Source organism: Macaca nemestrina, chromosome 15, assembly GCF_043159975.1.
Source record: "Macaca nemestrina isolate mMacNem1 chromosome 15, mMacNem.hap1, whole genome shotgun sequence".
In the NCBI taxonomy this organism is placed as follows: domain Eukaryota; kingdom Metazoa; phylum Chordata; class Mammalia; order Primates; family Cercopithecidae; genus Macaca; species Macaca nemestrina.
Genome location: NC_092139.1, coordinates 85,507,361 through 85,530,184, shown reverse-complemented (window position 1 = coordinate 85,530,184; position 22,824 = coordinate 85,507,361). Strand labels below are relative to the sequence as shown.

The window sequence follows — 22,824 nt, the reverse complement described above, 5'->3', positions numbered from 1 at the left end:
TTCGCGCCATTCTCCTGCCTCAGCCTCCCGAGTAGCTGGGACTACAGGCGCCCGCCACCGCGCCCGGCTAATTTTTTGTATTTTAGTAGAGACGGGGTTTCACCGTGTTAGCCAGGATGGTCTCGATCTCCTGACCTCGTGATCCGCCCGCCTCGGCCTCCCAAAGTGCTGGGATTACAGGCGTGAGCCACCGCGCCCGGCTCGTTTTGTTTTTATAAACAGGATTTTGCTGTGTTGCCCAGGCTGGGGTGCAGTGGTGCAATCAATCATAGCTCACTGCAGCCTCCACGTCCTGGGCCCAAGTGATGCTCCCACCTCAGTCTCCTGAGTAGATGGGACTATAAGTGTGCACCAGCATGTCCGGCTAATTTAAAATTATTATTATTATTATTATTATTATTATTATTATTATTATTATATTTTGTAGAGATAGGGTCTTACAGTGTTTCCCAGGTTGGTCTTGAACTCCTGGCCTCAAGTGATCCTCCTGTCTTGGCCTCCCAAAGTGCTGGGATTACAGGCGTGAGCCACCATGTCCAAGCCTGTCTGTGCCTTTAACCTCCTCTAATCCAACAGTCTTCTTCATCCTTCTGGGTCTTTGCATAGTTCCTCTCCCCCCCACCACCCCCCTCCCCACCATTTTCCTGGTGGCTCTCACTTTTCCCACTTGGGTAGGGAAAAGTTCCTTGACCACCCCATCCCACACCAGGGACCTCGAGCCCCTTCTCCACAGCACCCTTCACAGTTCTATTTAAATGACTCTTCTCCTTCCTCCCACAGTGGGGTCTCTGAGCCCAGGGCTGCGTCATCTCTCCTGGGCTGAGTGTGGCACTAAGCATGCTGAGTGCTAGCCTGCACAGAGGCCAGACCTGGGTGGGTCCCAGGACACAGCTGTCAGTGGCTGTCTTGCCATGGAATGAGTGGATGAATTAGTGGGGCTGGGATCCTCTCCCCTTTTACAGTAGGAGGCTGGGGGAGAGGAGCTGGCCAGCCTGTCCACCTCTGCAGCCTGGCATCTGAGGCCCTCATGGCATCTCTGCTGGCCTGCCTTCCCCTGCAGCCCTTCCACCCTTTGCGGGACCCTCGCCACTGCACCCCATTCCTTCTCACCCCAGTGCCTTTGCATAAGCAGTGCTGCCTGTGGCCACCACAGGGCCCTAGGTATGGGCAGAGGGTAGTATCTCCCACACAGCATGTTGTTCTCCCTGTACCCCCAGGGGCTAGTTAGCACTCTGGGTGCCCTGGACCCTGGGGCCTCCCTCAGCAAATTGTGGAGGCTGGCCTGGCACGAATCCAGGCTGATCTGGGAAGGGACATAGCAAGACAGTCCCTGGAGAATGTGTCCCCAGGTCCACCGGGGTCTGGCCCCTGCAGGCCAGTGCATGTGTGCGTGTATGGGTGGGGGGATTGAGGGGATCGCTAATGCTGTCCTTAAGCAGCTGCTGAGGAGAAGCTAGGTCCCTCTAGCCATGTTCATTCACGCAGTCACTCCCTGCAGCCCGTCTCTCTGGAAGGTACAGGAGGAGGTGAGAATTGGGTCAACCCCTCAGACTCCCCCATTCCTGCTGAGTCACCTGTGCCCTGGGACCTCCAGCAGCTGGCTCTACTGATCCCTAGAGCCTCATTAGCCATTCTCTCCCTCCCCCGCGTCATTAAAACACTGCCAGCAAAAGAGCCCTGGGTTCTTTCCCCAGCCCTGCTGGAGACCCAGGGGCTCTGCCCTCTCTGAGCCAAGTCTTCACCTGTGAAATGAAGAGATCTCTGAGGTCCCCAGGAGGGATGACGGGGAGGCCTGGATGGTGGAGAAGGTGCAGGAGAGAGTCCAGATTTGCTGAAAGAGCTGTTAGTTTTGTGATCTCCGCCTGGAGGTTTATGGACGGGCTGAAAAGAGAAGCTGAGCCTTTGCAATGAGTCCAGATCAGGGTTTGTTCCTGCAGGGGCTCCAGATGTGGGGGCAGGGGCTCCAGATGTGGGGGCTGGCACTTGTGACAGGGGGTCCCAAAGCCATAGGCATAGAGAAGATAGGTTGGCAGGAGCAAGGGCAGAATGGGAGCGGGGTCCTGGGGACCCTGTTGGGCCCTGAGGAGGACTGCGGAGGTGTCGGTGAGGGGTGGACATGCAGGCGTGTCAGCAAGACCCTGAGTCCCTGAGCTCAAGTGCAGCGGTGGCCGTGAAGCAGGTTGTGGGGACCCTGGCTTGAGCTTCATTGGTAGCAGGGCTGGGGTGGAAACCGGGGACTGGCGGAGAGGAGATGGAGTGGGGGCTGGCCAAAGCAGTGTGTCCCTCAGGGAACGTGGCAGAGCGGCAGAGCGGGACGTGCACACAAGTCTGCTCTCCACTTCCTCTAGGAAGTTCCTCAAATTCAGCCAGAGGAGCTGACTGCGGCTCCAGTGCAGGGCCTGCTCCTTCCGCTCCTGTTCCCTTCAGTGTGCCCTGGGCCAGGGGCCAGGAATGGTGGGGGTGAGGAGGCTGGCTGTGCCTGTGGGAAGCCACCAGCTCCGGGGGCTGTCCCTGGGCCCAGGCTGTAGCTCTGTGCATTCAGGCATGCAAGCTGGGTGGGTGACTAGCCACCTTGCCCCTTAGTAATGCATTCACAGTGGAGGGGGCGGTCAGAGGAAACCCCAGGGCTCCTCTGCTTAGCTGGGCCAGGGGTCTCGATGGGGCAGTCTCTCCGTGTGACTCAATTGTCATCACCTCTGTGCTCTATGGCTATTAAATAAAACTTCGCGGCCGGGCACAGTGGCTCAAGCCTGTAATCCCAGCACTCTGGGAGGCCGAGACGGGCGGATCACGAGGGTCAGGAGATCGAGACCATCCTGGCTAACACGGTGAAACCCCATCTCTACTAAAAAAAAATACAAAAAACTAGCCCGGCGAGGTGGCGGGCGCCTGTAGTCCCAGCTACTCGGGAGGCTGAGGCAGGAGAATGGCGTGAACCCGGGAGGCAGAGCTTGCAGTGAGCTGAGATCCGGCCACTGCACTCCAGCCTGGGCGACAGAGCCAGACTCCGTCTCAAAAAAAAAAAAAAAAAAAAAAAAAAAAAACTTGTCAGCCACCTTGGCTGGAGGTTTTATGTCCCAGAGCCCAAGGGCAGTTGGGAGCCAGGGGAGCGCTCAGATGGCAGGGCCAGGCGAGCTCTGTGTGTGGGAGGGAGCTATGGGGGCCTCTGAGGGCTGCTGCAGGGACCCAGCAGGGCTGGGGTGGAGGCAGAGGGTGTGACTGTGGCTTCACCGTCATCAGAGTGGAGGTAGAGATGCGGGCAGAGTCCTTGAAGCTGGCTCAGGGGTCTGTGTGGGGACAGGGCACACCCAGCAGGGGCCTGAGGGTAAGCTAGGGAGGCAGCAGGGTCTTGGAGCTGTCTCCCAAAGGTGGTGGGGAGCCCCAGGAAGGGCAGGGAACAGGAGCAGCCAGCAGGTACAGCTGATCTGCCCTGAGGTCCTGGACACACTGGTCGGGACAGGAAGGCTCATCTTGGAGCTGGTCCTGGAGGGGCCATGTGGGTCACGGCCCCTGGCCCTCTGCCCAGACCACAGAGCACAGGACACCTGTCCGTCCTTTGCTGTGACTGTGCTGCTTGCTCTGGTAGCAGCTGCTGCTGGGCCTTTGGAGGAGGAGGGAGGTTGGCCTGGCTGGGGCCCAGCCCCTGCGTCCGGGCTCTTAGAAGGGAAGGTGATGGTCCTTTTAGGCCCCAGGAGTGCAGGCTGCGTAGTGGGGCCTCAGTACACGTAAACTGGCAGGTCTGGCTTGGGCTTTGCTCAGGACACTGGCTACTAGGTTCTGGGTTCAGAGGCCTCATGAAAACACCTAGCCTCAGTTTCCTCATCTGTCAGGACCAGCGGCTGGCTGGGAGGTGTGTGTGACCATTGGTATCAGCCGGCTTAGTCTACTCCAGGAGACCTTGCCTCCCAGACCCCTGAGCTGACCTCTTCTTTGAGAGCTCAGAGAGGAGAATGACTTGCTCCAGGTCTTACTGCAGGGTCTGGGGCTTCCTGTGGGGACTCAGGCACACCTTGTCCCTGAATACCCGTGCCCTGCCCACTGGACCCTGGAACTGTGCCCCGGCCTCCTGTGGCACTGGCTAGCCAGATCTCTGGGAACCGCCCCAGGGCAGGTGGCTCAGCAGGAGGCCAACTCATTAGCCAGCCATGGCCTTGCCTGATGTGGGTAATGAGCTTATGACCTGGTAATGACCTTGTTTGTCTGTTCCTGGCATCAGCAGCCTCAGCTCTTCTTGCAAAGAATGTCTGGACTGGGGTGGGTCTGACCAGTCTGTGCCGCAGGCCCCAGCATCCCAGTCTGCCCTGCATGGGGTGTTGGGCCTGCCAGTATCTACCTGTGTGTGCCCTGAGGGCCCAGACTCAGCCCCCAGTGGGAAAACTCAGAGCTCCTGACAGAGCCCTCCCAATTGCACAACCTGGGCAGGTAATCCCTGACCCACTCTGGGCCTCACTCTCACCACAGCTGATGACAAAGATTCTCTGCTTGGTCAAACTTGATTTAGGCTCCTGAGCCTTCTCCTGGGCACATCTGAGCACTTCCTTATAAACTCCAGTTTTAGCAAGAATCCTGCAAAGTCAGTTTAGCGAGAAGCCCTCATCCTTGACATCTGATCGGATTCCCCCTCTGTCCCGAAGGTGCGGTCTGACCATCCTGGCCGGCCTTCAGCAAGAATCCCGTTAGGGGAGTTTAGCCAGAATCCCTGCCGGCTGACGTTTCCTCCTAGTCACTGTCCATGCACCGCCCCCACCCTGCTCCTGGACTGTCAGATCCCACTTGCCCTTGCGGTCTTTGAGGCTGAGCCTTTGAGACGAGCAGAATCTCATCTCCGTGGTCCCTTATACCTAGTGAGATAGTCCTGAATAGTCTTCCCTACAGAGCTTTAGCAAGTGTCTTCTTTTTTTTTTTTTTTTTTGAGATGGAGTCTCACTCTGTCGCCCAGGCTAGAGTGCAGTGGCACCATCTTGGCTCACTGCAGTCTCCGACTCCCTGGTTCAAGCAATCCTCCTGCCTCAGCCTCCCAAGCAGCTGGGATTATAGGCACCCACCACCACGCCCAGCTAGTGTCATTTTTCATTGAATTTTTTTTTTTAACAATGGGGACAAAAGAGGGTCTGCAAGCAGGGCTGCTGCTGGGCACCGTGGGAGGGCTGCCTGGCGGGACAGGCCCCCGCATGCAGGGGCCCTTGGGGGCTCCCCTTCCCCTGCCAGCTGGGCTGGGGTCTCTGTGTCTGGATTGTCCTCCCCACCACTTGGGGATGGACCTCCACTGTTATCCTAGGGAAGGGGCCGGGAAGGGGAGTCTGCATGCTGAGTGGGCCTACCCGAGGCCTCTGCTATCCCAATGCAGCCCTCAGTATTTAGACCTGCCCCCAGTGACCTGCTCCCTCTTGCCCATCATTCCAGGAACTTCCTGCTCCATGCCCGCGCACATCCTGTCCTGAGGCCAGCTTCCTTCCCCTGCTCAGCCGCAGAATGCAGCCACCCACCCTCCCAGGAGGCCCTTCCCTGCCCCTGTGGCTTCCTGCTGGCACTCACTGCACTGGGTAGTTCCTCCTGGTGTGTGGGGCCCCAGTCTCTGTCTCCTGTTGGATTTGATTTCTACCAGAGCAGGGACCTCCCTGAGTCTTCACGGCCCAGAAAAGTGCCCAGCATGCTCCTGCACACCATAAATACCTGTCCACGATCACTGAGTGAAGACATCTCATTAAAGATGACATTAAAGAACAGGGCATAGGGCTTGGCATTCAGTAGGCACGCAGTACATGATGGCTTTGTTATTTCTAGTCTGGGGTTGTGTTCGTGCCTCACTTTCCCACCTGGCCTGACAGGAGGGTCTCAGCTGCTGGGCTGGCTGTGTCTCTGTGCCCCTTGCCTGGAAATGCCTGAGGAGGGGCAGGGTCCTCATCCCAGCTCCATCCCAGGGGTTCCCAACCCTCTGACCTTGAGGAGCTTTGGGAGGCAAAGGCTGCAGCCACCCTGCAGCACTGCAAACACAGGCTGGGGCAGGACGATGGGGACAGAGGGTGTGCACATGGGGCGGGGGGAGGGAGAGGGTGTGCACATGAGGTGGGAGGGAGGAGAGGGTGTGCACATGAGGTGGGAGGGAGGAGAGGGTGTGAGCATGAGGTGGGAGGGAGGAGAGGGTGTGAGCATGAGGTGGGAGGGAGGAGAGGGTGTGTACATGTGGTGGGGGGATGGAGAGCGTGTGCACATGAGGTGGGGATGGAGAGCATGTGCACATGAGGTGGGGAGGGAGAGGGTGTACACATGAGGTGGGAGGGAGGGAGGGTGTGAGCATGAGGTGGGGGAGGGAAAGGGTGTACACATGGGGTGGGGGAGGGAGAGGGTGTGCACATGGGGTGAGGGAGAGGGTGTACACATGGGGTGGGGGAGGGAGAGGGTGTGCACATGGGGGGAGGGAGAGGGTGTGCACATGGGATGGGGGAGGGAGAGGGTGTGCACATGGGGTGGGGGGCGCCAGGCTGTGGCCCCACCTGGGCCCTTACCACTCCCGCCCACCCCATGGAACCCCCTCTGAGCCCTTATGCCTCAGCAAGTGGGGGTGAGGGGCTTAAGTGTAGGTCTCTACCCAAGCTTTGCACCAAGTCATGTCAGTCACTGGTATACATCCTTGGAACTGACACCCTCATCAAGGTCTTTCCTCTACATCTTCCTGTCTCAAAATGAGTACGCCTGATGGTGGTTAATTATTCTCTTATGTTATATGTTTACTGGGAGTGTGTGATAACACATGAAATAGTATGTAACATCTGTGTCAGCCAAAAGCATGAGGACTGCCTGTCTACCCAACCAGTATTTATCTCCGAATCAGCGCAGTGCTTCACTCCCTTCTCTCCAGATGGGCCTGATTTGTATGTTTCTCTTGCTTTTTATAGATGTTTTCCTAGGTATATGGTATCTTGGAACAGTATGGTTTGTTGTCTGTAAGTGTTATAAATAAAAATGGTAGGCTGTATTTTTAAAAAATTCTTCTAGATCAATATGCTTAAGTAAAAAATGGTATTCTGTGTACGGGCTGGGCTCAGTGGCTCACGCCTGTAATGCCAACAATTTGGGAGGCTGAAGTAGGCCGATTACTTGCGGCCAGGAGTTGGAGACCAGCCTGGCCAACATGGTGAAACCCTGTGTCTACTAAAAATACAAAAATTAGCCAGGTGTGGTGGTGCACACCTGTAATCCCAGCTACACAGGAGGCAGGGGCAGGAGAATCACTTGAACCTAGGAGACGGAGCTTGCAGTGAGCTGAGATCGAACCACTGCACTCCAGCCTGGGCGACAGAGCAAGACTCTGTCTCAAAAGAAAAAAAGATATTCTGTGTATGGCTTGTCAAGTTACACACACACACACACACACACACACACACACACACACACCCCTTGCTGAATTTTTTATTTAATTTGCATTAAATATGTAGAACAATTTGGGGAGAATCGACAACTTTATAATATTGAATCTTCCAATCCACAGAGTAGATTATATATTATCTCTCTTATTTAGAATTTTTAAAATGTCTTTCAATCAAGTTTTATAATTTTTTTTTTTTTGAGACGGAGTCTGGCTCTATTGCCCAGGCTGGGGTGCAGTGGCCAGATCTCAGCTCACTGCAAGCTCCGCCTCCTGGGTTCACGCCATTCTCTGTCTCAGCCTCCCAAGTAGCTGGGACTACAGGCGCCCGCCACCTCGCCCGGCTAGTTTTTTTGTATTTTTTAGTAGAGACAGGGTTTCACCGTGTTAGCCAGGATGGTCTTGATCTCCTGACCCTCGTGATCCGCCCGTCTCGGCCTCCCAAAGTGCTGGGATTACAGGCTTGAGCCACCGCGCCCGGTCAAGTTTTATAATTTTTCAATACAGGTCTTGCATAGTTTTTGTTAGATTCTTCAGTTACCTTTGTTCCTCTTGTTATTGCAAATGGTAAATGTAATGGTCTGGGACTGGCCATTTAATCCCAACATTACTTGTAAGCTTCATCCAGTCTGTTGTGCAGCTGTAGTTGATTCAGTCTGACCACTGTATAAGAAGATTCCAACTAATGTATTCATTCTCCCTCATTCATTCAAATGTTAATGGACATTTGAATCAGTCTGGATTTTTTGTTGTTGTTGTATTACGGTGTTTCTATGGACATTTTTTTTTGTTTGTTTGTTTTTGTTGAGACAGAGTCTCGCTCTGCCACCCAGGCTGGAGTGCAGTGGCCGGATCTCAGCTCACTGCAAGCTCCGCCTCCCGGGTTTGCGCCATTCTCCTGCCTCAGCCTCCCGAGTAGCTGGGACTACAGGCGCCCGCCACCTCGCCCGGCTAGTTTTTTGTATTTTTTTTTTAGTAGAGACGGGGTTTCACTGTATTAGCCAGGATGGTCTCGATCTCCTAACCTCGTGATCCGCCCGTCTCGGCCTCCCAAAGTGCTGGGATTACAGGCTTGAGCCACCGCGCCCGGCCGGACATTTTTGCACCTGCCTCTTGGGGCTCCTATGCAAGAGTCCCTCAAAAGAACTGGCCGGGTGTGGTGGCTCACGCCTGTAATCCCAGCACTTTGGGAGGCCGAGATGGGCGGATCACAAGGTCAAGAGATCGAGACCATCCTGGCTAACACGGTGAAACCCTGTCTCTACTAAAAATACAAAAATTTTGTATTTTTGTATTTTTTGTAGTCCCAGCTACACAGGAGGCTGAGACAGGAGAATGGCATGAACCCGGGAGGCGGAGCTTGCAGTGAGTGGAGATTGCGCCACTGCACTGCAGCCTGGGCAACAAGAGCAAAACTCTGTCTCAAAAAAAAAAAAAAAAAAAAAAAAGGAAATACCCAAAGTGTGTTTTTCTCGCTAAGAACCAGTAATTGCTTTTCCTGATTTCTGTGTTGTTTTTGAGACTCTATTTTATTTAGTTCTCCTCTGATCTTTATTATTTTTTTCATGGGCTGATTTTGGTTTTGCTTTGTTCTTGCTTTTCTAGATCTTTAAGGTGCATCATCAGTTTATTAATGTGTCATCTTTCTACTTTTTGGATGTAGGCATTTACTGCTACACACTTCCCTCACAGCACTGATTTTGCTGAATCCAAAAGCTTTTGGTATATGGTGTTTCCATTTTCATTTGTTTGAAAACATTTTCGGATTTTCATTTTAATTTTTTCATTGAACCAGTGGTCATTCAGGAGGGTGGGGTTTAATTTTCATATATGTGTATAGGTTCTGTAGTTTGCCTTGATATCCATTTCTAGTTTTATTTCTCTGTTGTCTGATAATCGGAATGCTATGATTGTGATTTCTTAAAATTTGTAGGGACAGCTTTTGTGGACTAACAAAGGATCTGTTTTGAAGAATGTTTCATGTGCTGATGAAAAAAAGTATATTAATTTATCTAAAAATAGCACACTGATCCTCAAATAACATATATTTTGCAAATTTACAATAGTCTTCAAAACAAACAAAAAAAAACAAAAAGAGACCGAGTGGCTTCGTGTGACATTTTTGCAAAAGAGAGGACACTTGAGTCCTCCTGTCTCCTTCTGCATTCCGACTATCTCATAATCTTGTTAGGTTGAAATACACAAAGAATACCCGGCCTCCCTCAAATAGGTCTGTGTAAAAGAAGGAGTTTGGTTTTGGTTTCTCTTGGTCAATTGCACAGAGATGAAAGCACTGGGTCCTGTGGAAAGTATGTCCCTCCCAGCCTGCCCTGGCCATCACTCCAGCTGCCACTCCAGCAGGATCTGGGTGTCCCAGGCACTTCTGTTCTGAGCAACTCTCCACTCCAGATTCCTAGGAGAAGGGCAGGAGGACACTCAGATATGAATCCCAAAGCTGTCACCTCCTGTGCCAGCTGCTGGGCCGGGAATCCAGTTTCCCTGCAGTGACCTATTTGCTGGGCCAGAACCAGGCCTTGGACAGAGTCCGGATAGCTCTTGGGGCTCCAGGCCAGGGAGAGAAGGGGACACTACAATGCATGGACCATACAGTCCTCCAGCCCAGCAGCCTCAAGCCTCAGCAGGAGAGCAGGAATCTTCAGCCATCCACAGGAGGATCTGCAGCCATTGTGCACGCCTGTTCTTCCCACGCGCCTCTCCCTCCAGTACCTATTGTGTGCACCACCCGCCCCCACCAAGGTGTTGCCAGCAGGTGCCTTGTGTGCATCCCTGGCCGCGCCAGTCCCTTAAGGTCTCCCTTCCTACGAAGATCTGTGACTCGCACCGTCTTTGCACACTTACCCACTCGCTCAGGTTGGAAAGATGCATTGCTCATCAACAGGGGAGACTGCTCATGTAGCCTTTGGCTGAGTTGGCAGCTAAGGCAGATGCTCAGAGCCCAGCTCTCGAGAGTTGAAGCATCCCACGGTTCCCCACTGCTCCCAGGAGTGGTTACCTGGGCACTCTCTGCCTGTCACCCCTCTCCTGTCCCGGGGGCCGAGGACCTGCCAGTAGGGCTCAGTTGCCTGGAGCCCGCTCACCCCATCCCCCAGTTCACTTTGCGTGTGGGATCTCCCTGTTGCCACTGCCCCTGGACGGAGTGAAAGGCCATCCTACAAGTACCCAGACACTTGGCATCAGTGGTGTGTCAAAACAACTCCAAGGGTTTTCCGTGATCCTGCAAGCCCTGTGTTCCTTGCTGGCCATTCTGCCTTCAATTTGAATGCACAGGTACCACAGCAAGCCAGCGCTTTGTGCTCCCAATTCCAGGGTGTCCTGCAGCTCAGCCAGTGCACTGAGCACAAGGACTCTCTGTGGGGCCCAGGAGCAGGGAGTCACCCCTTTGGGGCCCACAACACCCGGCTGTGCTCCAGACTCATGTCCAGAGAAGATCATGTTGAAGACCCTCAAGGAGAAGGGGGCAGGGATGCCTGAGCAGGACAAGGACCCCAGGGTCCAAGAGAGTCATGATCAGAGAAGGGTTCCCGAGAGCACCGGGGATGCACGGTCTGCATTTAGGTCCCTGCGGGACGATGGAGGCCTCTCTCCCTTCGTGCCCAGGCCTGGACCTCTGCAGAGAGACCTCCATGCCCAGATGTCAGAAGTCTGGGATAGGCCGGGCGCGGTGGCTCACGCCTGTAATCCCAGCACTTTGGGAGGCCGAGATGGGCGGATCACGAGGTCAGGAGATCGAGACCATCTGGCTAACACGGTGAAACCCCGTCTCTACTAAAAAATACAAAAAACTAGCCGGGCGAGGTGGCAGGCGCCTGTAGTCCCAGCTACTCGGGAGGCTGAGGCAGGAGAATGGCGTGAACCCGGGAGGCGGAGCGTGCAGTGAGCTGAGATCTGGCCACTGCACTCCAGCCTGGGCAACAGAGCGAGACTCCGTCTCAAAAAAAAAAAAAAAAAAGTCTGGGATATACCCAGAGATCTCAGTCCTCCTGGATGAGCTCATGCCCCAAACGAAATGCCATCTTGAGCTCCTACAGCTCCCCAGAAGTCTTCCCGTCACTAAAGAGGAGGAGAGGGCCAGCCTCATCCCACTGTTGGCTGCCCCTCAAGTCCTCAAAGACGGTGAGTGAGGACCGGCCTCAGGCTGTCTCTTGGGGTCTCGCCCAGTGTGAAAAGGTAGCAGATGCAGCACCAGGGCAGACACTTGCCCCCAGGAATGGCTCCCTGACATCCCAGGCCTCTAGGCCCCGTAGACACAAGTTTCCCCTGCTGCCGCTCAGGCAAGGGGAGCCTCTGATGCTGCCACCTGCCTTACAGCTGGGGTCCGGGTCACTGTTGAAGACCTGGACCTCGAGAAGGAGGTGGCACTCTGGTGCAACAGTGCACTGTGGGATGAGGCTAAGGCCCTCTGGGACTGCAGACCCTCACGGCCTTCCCACACTTTGTCCTCACTTGCAACAGGGACTTCTCGTCTGCCTGTTGTACATAAAGCACCCAGCCTGGATGTACAGCAGGAGAGACACAAGTCCCAAGACTTTGTGGCTGTCTTTCTGGGCTCTCTTATCTGTGCCATTGATCTATGTGTCTAGTTTTATGCTAGGACCGTGCTGTTTTGGTTAGCACGCACTTGTCAAAAATTTTGTCATTCTAATTTGCAGTGAAATGGGATGCCTTTAGTTTTGTTGTTTTTGGTGAGGATGACTTTGGTTCTTTGAGCTCTTTTTTGGTTTCATATGAGTTTTATGATTTTCCAGTTCTGTGAGTGATGATGTTGGTATTTTGGTAGAGGTTGTATTGAATCTCTAGACTGCTTTGGGCAGTGTGGTCATTTTAATGCTATGAATTCCTTCTGTGGGCATGAAATGATTGTCCATTTCTTTCTCTCCTCTTAAACATTTTCATCAGTGTTTTCTAGTTTTCCTTGTAGAAATCTTTCACCTCCTTGGTAAAACTTTTTCTGCGGCGTATCGTTTTCATTTTGTTGCTGTTGTACATGGGATTGCCTTCTTAATTTCTTTCCCAACTGGACCATTATTGGTGTATAAAATGCTGCTGATTTTTGTATGTTGATTTTGTATCCTGCAAATGAGTGTATTAATTTATTTATCAAGTCTAGAGTTTTCTGGTGGAGACTTTACGTGTTTCTAAATCCAAGATCACATCTTCATCAGACAAGGATAATTTGATGTCCTCTTTTCCAATGTGGGTGGCTTTTATTTTTCTCTCCTGCGTGATTGTGTGATTTCAAATAAAAGTGGTGAGAACGGGCATCCTCCTCTTGTTACTGTTTACACAGGAAATGCTTTTAACTTTTCCCCATCCTGTAGTAGGTTAGCTATGGCTTTGTCATATACAGCTTTTATTATTTCTAGGTTTTTTTTTTTTTTTTGGTTTTTTTTTTTTTTATAGACGGATTCTGGCTCGTGTCACCCAGGCTGTAGTGCAATGGTGCAACCTTGGCTCACAGCAACCTCCACCTCCCAGGTTCAAGCGATTCTCCTGCCTCAGCCTCCCGAGTAGCTGGGAGGCGCTTGCCACCCCGCCCGGCTAATTTTTGTACTTTTGGTAGAGATGGGGTTTCACCATGTTGGTCACGCTGGTCTCGAACTCCTGACCTCAGGTGATCCACCCACCCCAGCCTCCCAAAGTGCTGGGATTACACGCGTGAGCCACTGGGCCTGGCCATTTTCAGGTATGTTTCTTCTATGCCTAGTTTGTTCCTTTTTTCAAGACATGGTGTCACTCTGTTTTTCATGCTGGAGTGCAGTGACACCATCATAGCTGTAGCTTTGAACTCATGGGCTTAAGCCACTTCAGCCTTTCGAGTAGCTGGGACTACAGGTACATGTCACCAGAGCTGGCTAATTTTTATTTTAATTTTTTTGTAGAGATCTATGTTCCTCAGGTTGGTCTTGAACTGCTGACCTCAAGTGATTCTCCCAGCTCAGCCTCCCAAAAGCACTGGGTGGACAAGCATGAACCACCGCCTGACCCAGAGTCACATTTTAACATCACATCCTCACCGCTGGGCTCAAGTTTTGGCAGTGACTCAAAACCCTAAGGGAGAGTTTCTGGTCAGGCCCCGCCCAGTCTGTGCATAGGAGGGGAATGGAGAAATGGCCTGTGGATGATTCTTTTGGAGAACTGGCCAGACAAGCGCTAAGATGCCGTTTCCTGGAAGACAGGGTCATGTGATGTCCAGTCCAGCTGCCAGGTCCAGGGCCCTCGGCACCATCTAGTTTGGGAGCTCGCCCAGAAGCAACCTCGGTTGCCCAAAGCAGCTGGTCTCCCTTCCGATCTGGTCCCATTTGAGAGATGCAACTGGGCTGTCTTCCAGGAAACCATTTCTGTGCATGCCTGTCTTTGTCCCCGCACTGGCTGGCCTCTCTGTACCGTGAGAACTTGGGTTATGCAAGGCTCTGCCAGTCAGCTGAGCATCACGAAGCAGCTCTCTTCTGTTCCAGTGAGGCCGACAGGCTCCAACACCCCTGCCCCGGGTCTGACCGTTCTCCCCCTCACCCAGAAGTGACCCCCAACCCGATCCTGCTTCCTGTCTTCTGGCAGCTGCTCTGGGGAAGGGCATTTGGGCCTCAAGGGCTGAGCGTGTCATTTTCTGTTTTCTGTTTTTCTTTCCAGAGCTGTTTGGGACAGCCCATGCGTCAGTCCATGTACTGCTTCTTTGGAAGGCAACTGGGGCTAAAAGTTCTTGTGAGATTTGTGGATGAAATCTGCCTTCACTACATGGATAGAACCAGCACGCTTCCACTGCACAACTCTGCAACCTTACTACATTTATTTATTTTTATTTTTTATTTTATTTAATTTTTTTGAGATGGAGTCTCACTCTGTCGCCCAGGCTGAAGTGCAGTGGCTCAATCTCAGCTCACTGCACCCTCCACCTCCTGGTTCAAGCAATTCTCCTGTCTCAGCCTCCGGAGTAGCTGGGACTAGGCACATGCCACAATGCCCAGTTAATTTTTGTATCTTTAGTAGAGACAGGGTTTCGTCATAGTAGTCAGGCTGGTCTCGAACTCCTGACCTTGGGTGATCCACCCGCCTCAGCCTCGCAAAGTGCTGGGATTACCGGCAAAGTTTATTTATTTAGAGACAGGGTCTTGCTCTGTCGCCCAGGCTGGAGTGCAGTGGTGCCATCTCAACTCACTGCAGCCTATGCCTCCGGAGTTCAGACGATTCTCATGCCTCAGCCTCTCGAGTAACTGGGACCAGAGCCGCACGCCACCACACAGGGCTAATTTTTTCTTTCTTTCTTTTTTTTTTTTTTTTTGTAGAGACAAGGTTTCACCATGTTGGCCAGGCTGGTCTTGAACTCCTGACCTCAGGTGATCTGCCTGCCTTGTCCTCTCAAAGTACTAGGCTTACAGCTCTGAACCACCGTGCCCAGCCTCTCAGTACATTTAAATGATGTGATAGCTCGTGCCTGTAATCCCAGCACTTTGGGAGGCCGAGGCAGGCAGATCACCTGAGGTCAGAAGTTCGACACCAGCCTAGCCAACGTGGTGTTTTGGTTGTTTTTTTTTCCAAATGGGGGGACAGGGGACCTGAATCTGTCCCATAAGACTCCAATGCCATATACAATAAATAGAGACAATAAAGGGTGTTGGGCAAAAACATAATGGGGATATTGTGATATAAAAATCCAGATTCTCAGAAACTCTATAGGTCATTTGACCAGCTTCCACAAAAATTAAACTGCAAGAATCAGGTTAAACCTATAGATTTAAAAAAGATTTAAGAGACGCATCAGCCAATTATATATGGATTTATGTGAGTCCTGATCCAAACATAAAAATAGACAGTAAACAAAACAGAAATATTTATAAGATTGTTGGAAATTTAAATACTCATTGAATAAGGTATGATTTAAGGAATGATTATCAATTATTTTAAGGACTGATAATGGTATTATGATTATATTTTTAAAAGAATCTTTCTCGAATGGCGTGAACACGGGAGGCAGAGCTTGCAGTGAGCAGAGATCGCGCCACTGCACTCCAGCCTGGGCAACAGAGCGAGACTCCGTCTCAAAAAAAAAACAAAAAAAAAAAGGAGAATCCTCTTTCCAAGATAATAAAATATTTATGGATGAAATGATATGATGTCTGGAATCTGCTTCAGAATAATAAGAGGGGAGGGTGGGTATCAGGGAGTTACAACTGGCTGTGAGTTGATAATGGTGATGAGTGTGATGAGCGTATTGGGCTGAAATATCAATCCATCTACTTTTGTATGTCGAAAATTTCCTGTAATGAGATGGAACACTGTAAACACCAATGCATCCTGCCTATTCCAACAAAAACGCAGTTGAAGTCTCAGACTGAGTGTCACCCATACCTGTGCTAATCTTGGATTTGCTCTCCACGGTGGTCACGGCAGGGGCAGATGCTGAAGATGCCACAGATGGGCAGGTGCTTTTCTTTCCTTTAACACCATTAGTCACCGTTACCCCTCTGGCCATTCCAGCTAAAAGGTCATCACTGCTCTTGGTCTAGAAGCAACAGAAAATAAAAGCAAATTTACTAGATGAAGCAAGATTAGATATTTTGAGACTCAACAATGCTCCTATTTTTTTTTTTTTGAGACGGAGTCTTGCTGTGTTGTCCAGGCTGGAGTGCAGTGGCCGGATCTCAGCTCACTGCAAGCTCCGTCTCCCAGGTTCATGCCATTCTCCTGCCTCAGCCTCCCGAGTAGCTGGGATTACAGGTGCCCGCCACCACGCCTGGATAATTTTTTGTATTTTTAGTAGAGACGGGGTTTCACTGTGTTAGCCAGGATGGTCTCGATCTCCTGACCTCGTGATCTGCCTGCCTCGGCCTCCCAAAGTGCTGGGATTATAGGCATGAGCCACCACGCCCGGCCAGCTCTTGATTTTTTTTTTTTTTTTGCCAGTTATACATTTATAGAAAGATAATCCCCTGGCTTTAAATAGGTATATACATACAAATATGAACAAACTTAAAAAAAATACAAACCCTTGGATCACATGGGGGCTTCTGGGAACCCCCGTATCCTTCCCCCTCACCCAAGGGCAGTGGGCATGAATCTACTTTTTTAAAATGATTGGGCAATGCGAAGAGTGGAGCGGCAACATGGCGGCTTCGGGAGCTGGTGACCCTCTGGATGCTAAGCGTGGAGAGGCCCCTTTCGCTCAGCGTGTCGACCCGACGCGGGAGAAGCTGACACCCGAGCAACTGTATTCCATGCGGCGGGCGCAGCTTGCCCAGTGGCAGAGGGTCCTACCGCAGCTGCAGACCCGGAACATCGTGACCGGCCTAGGCATCGGGGCCCTGGTGTTAGCTATTTATGGTTACACCTTCTACTCGATTTCCCAGGAGCGTTTCCTAGATGAGCTAGAAGACGAGGCCAAAGCTGCCCGAGCCCGAGCTCTGGCAAGGGCATCAGGATCCTAATCTGGATGGGTATTGATCATGTCCAACCTGCTGGAGCCCCTTCACATGGTGGATGATGCCCCATGACCCTGTAGAAATTGAATCCTGCTCACAACATTGTTGGCCTTCTTACTAACCTTGGGCCATGATTGATCCCAAGAAACCAGGGACTTAAGCATTTGGCTACTGTCAAAAGAACAGAACTTTGCCCACTGCACACTTGCTGTGTACAGTGACTGAGCCCTTTCTTGTAGTTTGTTTCCTTGAGAGATGTGCGTGCGACCGTGGCTTTTCCCAATGTTTCTGACTTTGTGGTTTACCCCGTTCACCTTCCAGGGATGCGATTATTATGAGGTTAGGCATGGCAGCTCTGTACAGTGTTTGAGCCTAAAGTGGTATAGATAGGGTCAAATTGAGATAATAAACGGAGTCATTCTCCTGGAAAAAAAAAAAAAAAAGATTAATTTTGGCCATCCTTGCAGAAAAGAGCCTAAAATTGGGTGATTTACCCACAAAGTGAAAGTCGAGGGAAAATTCCGTTTCCATTCTCTGAACTCTGAACTCATACCGCATAGGTAACCTCCTATCATCAGGGCTGAATGCTTGCTTGTTCTGTCTTTTAAATGTTGTATCAGGGTAAAGGAGAGGGCTCCCTCCTGAGATGGGTCAAGAAAGAAGATAGACTTGTGGCTTTAAAAGGGTGGGAAAAAGTCTCATCTGCCCTCAAAAGCAAATGGCAAGACAAAGGCATAGAGACCCCAGGGAAATACCCAGTTCCCACACCTAAAGGGATATACTGTCCAGCCCAGGTCCAGGCCCTGGGTTCTTTACTCTAGCTACCCCCTATTTCTTCGGTGTTTTCAAAAGACAAGATTCAGGTCCGGCGCGGTGGCTCATGCCTGTAATCCAGCACTTTGGGAGGCCAGGACGGGTGGATCGCCTGAGCTCAGGAGTTCGAGACCAGCCTGGGCAACATGGTGAAACCCCGTCTCTACTAAAAATACAAAAAAGAATTCGTTGAGCCAGGTGTGGTGGTGCGTGCCTGTAATCCCAGCTACTCAGGAGGCCGAGATGGGAGAATTGCTTGAACCCAGGAGACAGAGGTTGCAGTAAACCAAGATCACACCACTGCACCCCAGCTGGGCAACACAGCGAGACTCTGTCTCAAAAAAAAAAAAAAAAAAAAGATTCAGTTCCTAGGTGTTGGGGGAGGAGGGAGAAATCAAACTCCATCCTGCGCTGTACACAGTCCTTTCCACTCCCTGACATTGTTTTGAGGAAAGAGAAGGGGCCTTCAACGTTGGAAGGGCCTCCTCACTTTCGTCCGCCGCTTCGGTTTCGTTTCTCCCTTGGGTACTGTGCGGTTGGGCTTAGAGGCTGCAGTGGCTCCGGGGGCAGGCTGAGGAGCTGCAAAGAAGTTCCCACTGGGCGCCTGCGCTGGGTGTACTTGGAAGATCCGACTCAAGAAATCCTGAAGATCAGCAGAAGGGGCGTCCGGGGTGGCTCTCTGCCGCCCTCTGGTGCCTGGAATCCGAGAACCAAATGAGAGATGTGAGGGGACTCTGCGGGTCTGGGGAGATATGTAGGACGCTGGCCTCCAGCCCACTGTGTGTTGTCATACACCTTTCCATCCATCAGTGCTAAGTAGGTGATCTTGAGGCCCAACAAGCTTGACTCTGCCCAAAAGTCTCCTTCCTTAGCGGGACGCAGCCTATCACACGCAGCATAGTATCTGGCACTCTTAGGTTCCTGGTCCACCTCAAACCTCCTATGCTTTCCTTGGCATCGGCCACACATCAAAGTATTCACTGCCTCCTTGAGGTCATCTTGCAGCTTGGACAGAAATTCATTTACTGACCGGCTCAGCTCATTCTCTGCCATTCCTTTCATCTCATATTCCTTCCGCTTTTCAGCATTGCTGACAATGTCCCAAGCTGCGCACAAAGCCTTGAAGGCCTCCTCAGCCCGGGGGTGATGAGTTTTGTCGGGATGAACCATCACTGCCAGCTGTCTATAGGCCTTCTTCAGTTCAGCGTCTGATGCTGTGGCCTCAACGCCTAGTACATGGAAAGGGTTTAACTCATCCTCAGGAACCCCAGCCAAGGTCAAGAGTTGAGCCACTTCCTCTTCAGGCTGGCAGTAGCGCCCAGTAGCTACAGGTGCATTCCCCTGCCTATTAGTATTCTGCTTGACCCAAGGCAACTCCAGCCAACCCCACTGAATTATTCTTTTTTTTTTTTTTTTTTTAAGACAGAATCTGGCTCTGTTGCCCAGGCTGGAGTGCAGTGGCGCAATCTCAGCTCACTGCAAGCTCCACCTCCCGGATTCATGCCATTCTCCTGCCTCGGCCTCTGGAGTAGTTGGGACTACAGGCGCCCACCACCACGCCCAGCTAATTTTTTGTATTTTTAGTAGAGATGGGGTTTCACCGTGTTAGCCAGGATGGTCTCGATCTCCTGACCTCATGATCCACCCGCCTTGGCTTCCCAAAGTGCTGGGATTACAGACGTGAGCCACCGCACCCGACCCCCACTGAATTATTCTTACCAGCCACTGCCATGACCTGCTATCTCTCAGCAGAGTCAAGCAACGCTGCGAGGCTGGAGAATCCAGCCAAGAGAAAAGCCAGGTGGCCTTATCCCTCCAGCCTAACCGGTCACCTAGTCCCTCCAGAAACCACCATCCCAACTGTAGAAAGCCCAAAAAGAGGGCCAGAGCCAGGGGCAGTAAAGCACCCAGCAGCTTAAGAAAACGGGTAAACAATCCTACTCCACAGTAAAACCCCTGGCTTAGAAACTGAAACGTGGCGGGGCGCGGTGGCTCAAGCCTGTAATCCCAGCACTTTGGGAGGCCGAGACGGGCGGATCACGAGGTCAGGAGATCGAGACCATCCTGGCTAACACGGTGAAACCCCGTCTCTACTAAAAAATACAAAAAACTAGCTGGGCGAGGTGGCGGGCGCCTGTAGTCCCAGCTACTCGGGAGGCTGAGGCAGGAGAATGGCGTAAACTCGGGAGGCGGAGCTTGCAGTGAGCTGAGATCCGGCCACTGCACTCCAGCCTGGGCGACAGAGGGAGACTCCGTCCAAAAAAAAAAAAAAAGAAAAAAAAAAAGAAAACAGGTAAACAATCCTACTCCACAATAAAACTCCTGGCTTAGAAACTGAAACATGACCTGGGCCCAGCCCCCAGCCGACCTGTCCAGACTCCCATCCAAACTTGAAAAAGGTCCGAATCACTGCTTTTCAGCTGCCTGCATGCATAGATGGTGTGCCCACAAGTTTCTACATACTCTCCCACCAACACCAGCAGTTCAATGAGCCACGAAAAGTCTGCCTGTCCAAGTTGACAGAGTTCCTCAGCTCCCCACAATCCCAGGCCTCTGCGCTTATCTGCCTGACTTCATTTCTGGCCCAGTCGATCTTGACCAGGGGACCTGGGATCCCTACGTCCACCCTCCGGAGTATCCGCCTTCGTTGGAAAGTGGTGCCGCTGTCTCCGGAATAGGGCTTTCTTTCCGCTGGACACACGTGAAAAATCACTGGGGAACTTAAGAGATTCTTCATCATTGGCCGGGCGCGGTGGCTCAAGCCTGTAATCCCAGCACTTTGGGAGGCCGAGACGGGCGGATCACGAGGTCAGGAGATCGAGACCATCCTGGCTAACACAGTGAAGCCCCGTCTCTACTAAAAACTACAAAAAACTAGCCGGGCGAGGTGGCGGGCGCCTGTAGTCCCAGCTACTCGGGAGGCTGAGGCAGGAGAATGGCGTAAACCCGGGAGGCGGAGCTTGCAGTGAGCTGAGATCCGGCCACTGCACTCCAGCCCGGGCGACAGAGCGAGACTCCGTCTCAAAAAAAAAAAAAAAAAAAAAAAAAAAAAAAAAAAAAAAAGAGATTCTTCATCATCATATTCCTCTTCCAACTCTTCATCTTCCCCCAAGGCTGGAGAGGCATAGAGGTGGCAAGAGTTGCTAGAAGAGCCATTTCCTCCCTCAGAGTAAGGCCCTTCTGGAATTCCGGGTGTTCCCTGGCAGCTGCAAGCAGATGGAATGGAAAGAAAAGAAGGGTTCCCATCCTCCTGGTACCCAGCCTCGTTTTCTTTTAAGAGTTCCTGGTCCACTCCTGACTCTTCTTCTGAAGATGTCTCACTCTGGTCAGGGTCCTCTGCATCTCTAGGTGGTCCTGGACCCCTTGGGGGGCCATGGCTTGGGTCCAACCAATGAGCTGGGTTTGGGTGCTGTGTGTACTTAGGACCAGAGTGCTCTGTGAGGCAGCGGGTGCCATTAGGAGCAGTCCCTGCTGAGTCTGTAAGTCCTGAGAATGAAGGTGTTTCAGGGTCCACGGAGGGTCCTAAAGTCCTGAGGGAGGCACCACCACTGTGGTGGGCTCCACACAACTCTCTTTCTCCAGGGTGCTTCTGGGCCATGACCCCGGGGCTTCCTGAGGGTCTCAGGTAACAGGCGTCATGGTGTGTTCTGATGCCGAAGAAGGGCGGTAACTCCTCCCCCTCGAGCCACCAGGCCTGGGACCAGCCAGCTCTGGATTTTTTTTTTTTTTTTGAGATGGAGTCTTGCTCTGTTGCCCAGGCTGGAGTGCAGTGGCACGATCTCGGCTCACTGAAACCTCTGCCTCCTGGGTTCACGCCATTCTCCTGCCTCAGCCTCCTGAGTAGCTGGGACTACAGGCGCTTGCCCCTATGCCTGGCTAATTTTTTGTATTTTTAGTAGAGACGGGGTTTCACCGTGTTAGCCAGGATGGTCTCGATCTCCTGACCTCGTGATCCACCCGCCTCGGCTCCCAAAGTGCTGGGATTACAGGCGTTGAGCCACCGCGCCTGGCCAGCTCTTGATTTTTATACTGAGTTCAAGAGCCCTATTACCAAACCTTTCTGACAGGGAGTAAGCAGCACACCATACTGTGCTACAGAAATAAAACTTTATAGGTTTGTAAACTATCACGTACTTCTTTTTATTTTTATTTTTAGATGGAGTCTGGCTGTCACCCAGCCTGGAGTGCAGTGGCGCAATCTCTGCTTACTGCAATCTCCGCCTCCCCAGTTCATGCGATTCTTCTGCCTCAGCCTCCAAGTAGCTGAGATTACAGGCATGTGCCACCACGCCTAGCTAATTTTTGTATTTTTAGTAGAGACAGGGTTTCACCATATTGGCCAGGTTGGTCTTGAACTCCTGACCTTGTGATCCCCCTGCCTCGGCCTCCTAAAGTGCTGGGATTATAGGCATGAGACGCCGCACCTGGTCAAATCACGTACTTCTTTTTAAAATAATAAAATCATACATGTAATCAAAGACTTTATGGAAGCTGCTATGTGTCCACACATGCCGGATTCAGATGATGGGGGCTAGCACATAAGCTATCTTGGGAAAATCCTATAATGCCACAGGAAGTGTCATCTTGCAATTTCTAGAAAGAAATATCATTGAGAGTCAAATAATCTTCATTGCTCTAAAGTGATTCCATGATGAGGCCAGTATCTAAAATAATTTATTCTGGGCCGGGTGCAGTGGTTCACGCCTGTAATCCCAGCACTTTGGGAGGCCGAGGCGGGTGGATCACGAGGTCAGGAGATTGAGACCATCCTGGCTAACATGGTGAAACCCCGTCTCTACTAAAAATACAAAAAATTAGCCGGGCGAGGTGACGGGCGCCTGTAGTCCCAGCTACTCGGGAGGCTGAGGCAGGAGAATGGCGTAAACCCGGGAGGTGGAGCTTGCAGTGAGCCGAGATCGTGCCACTGTACTCCAGCCTGGGCAACAGAGCAAGACTCTATCTTTAAAAAAAAAAAAAATTTATTCTGAAATTTATATTTTTTGCCATATAATTCTGTAGTAGTCAAATTTCAGTCACCATTGAAAGGAGGTATTTTCTAAATCATGTATAATATATTAATAAAAAAACTAGAGACTTTACAGTTTGAGCAAGGGTTAAACTGTGTAAATGATCATATTTGAGAAAGACCAGTTGAAATATTTATATTTTATAAAGACAATTTTTAAAATATGAGCTTTAAAAAACTATGGA

General features: G+C 51.5%; 2 protein-coding genes and 1 pseudogene across 2 annotated transcripts; 2 read left to right on the top strand and 1 right to left on the bottom strand.

Moving 5' to 3' along the window:
- The first annotated feature begins 2,046 nt into the window (after positions 1 to 2,046).
- Positions 2,047 to 12,746, top strand: LOC105480784 (putative POM121-like protein 1). Its single transcript, XM_071080898.1, is given in 8 exon segments — positions 2,047 to 2,103; positions 2,349 to 2,460; positions 3,461 to 3,619; positions 4,553 to 4,634; positions 5,404 to 5,556; positions 10,694 to 11,027; positions 11,354 to 11,699; positions 11,702 to 12,746. Coding segments are annotated over 8 exon segments (1,509 nt in total). The 3' UTR covers positions 11,968 to 12,746.
- A 3,639-nt stretch (positions 12,747 to 16,385) lies between these two features.
- LOC139358939 (cytochrome c oxidase assembly factor 3 homolog, mitochondrial pseudogene) lies at positions 16,386 to 17,100 on the top strand (annotated as a pseudogene).
- Positions 17,101 to 18,079: 979 nt separating this feature from the next.
- Positions 18,080 to 21,211, bottom strand: LOC105478805 (dnaJ homolog subfamily C member 14-like). Its single transcript, XM_071080957.1, is given in 6 exon segments — positions 18,080 to 18,369; positions 18,372 to 19,012; positions 19,319 to 19,573; positions 19,934 to 19,976; positions 19,979 to 20,353; positions 20,692 to 21,211. Coding segments are annotated over 6 exon segments (2,124 nt in total).
- Between the last annotated feature and the right edge of the window lie 1,613 nt (positions 21,212 to 22,824).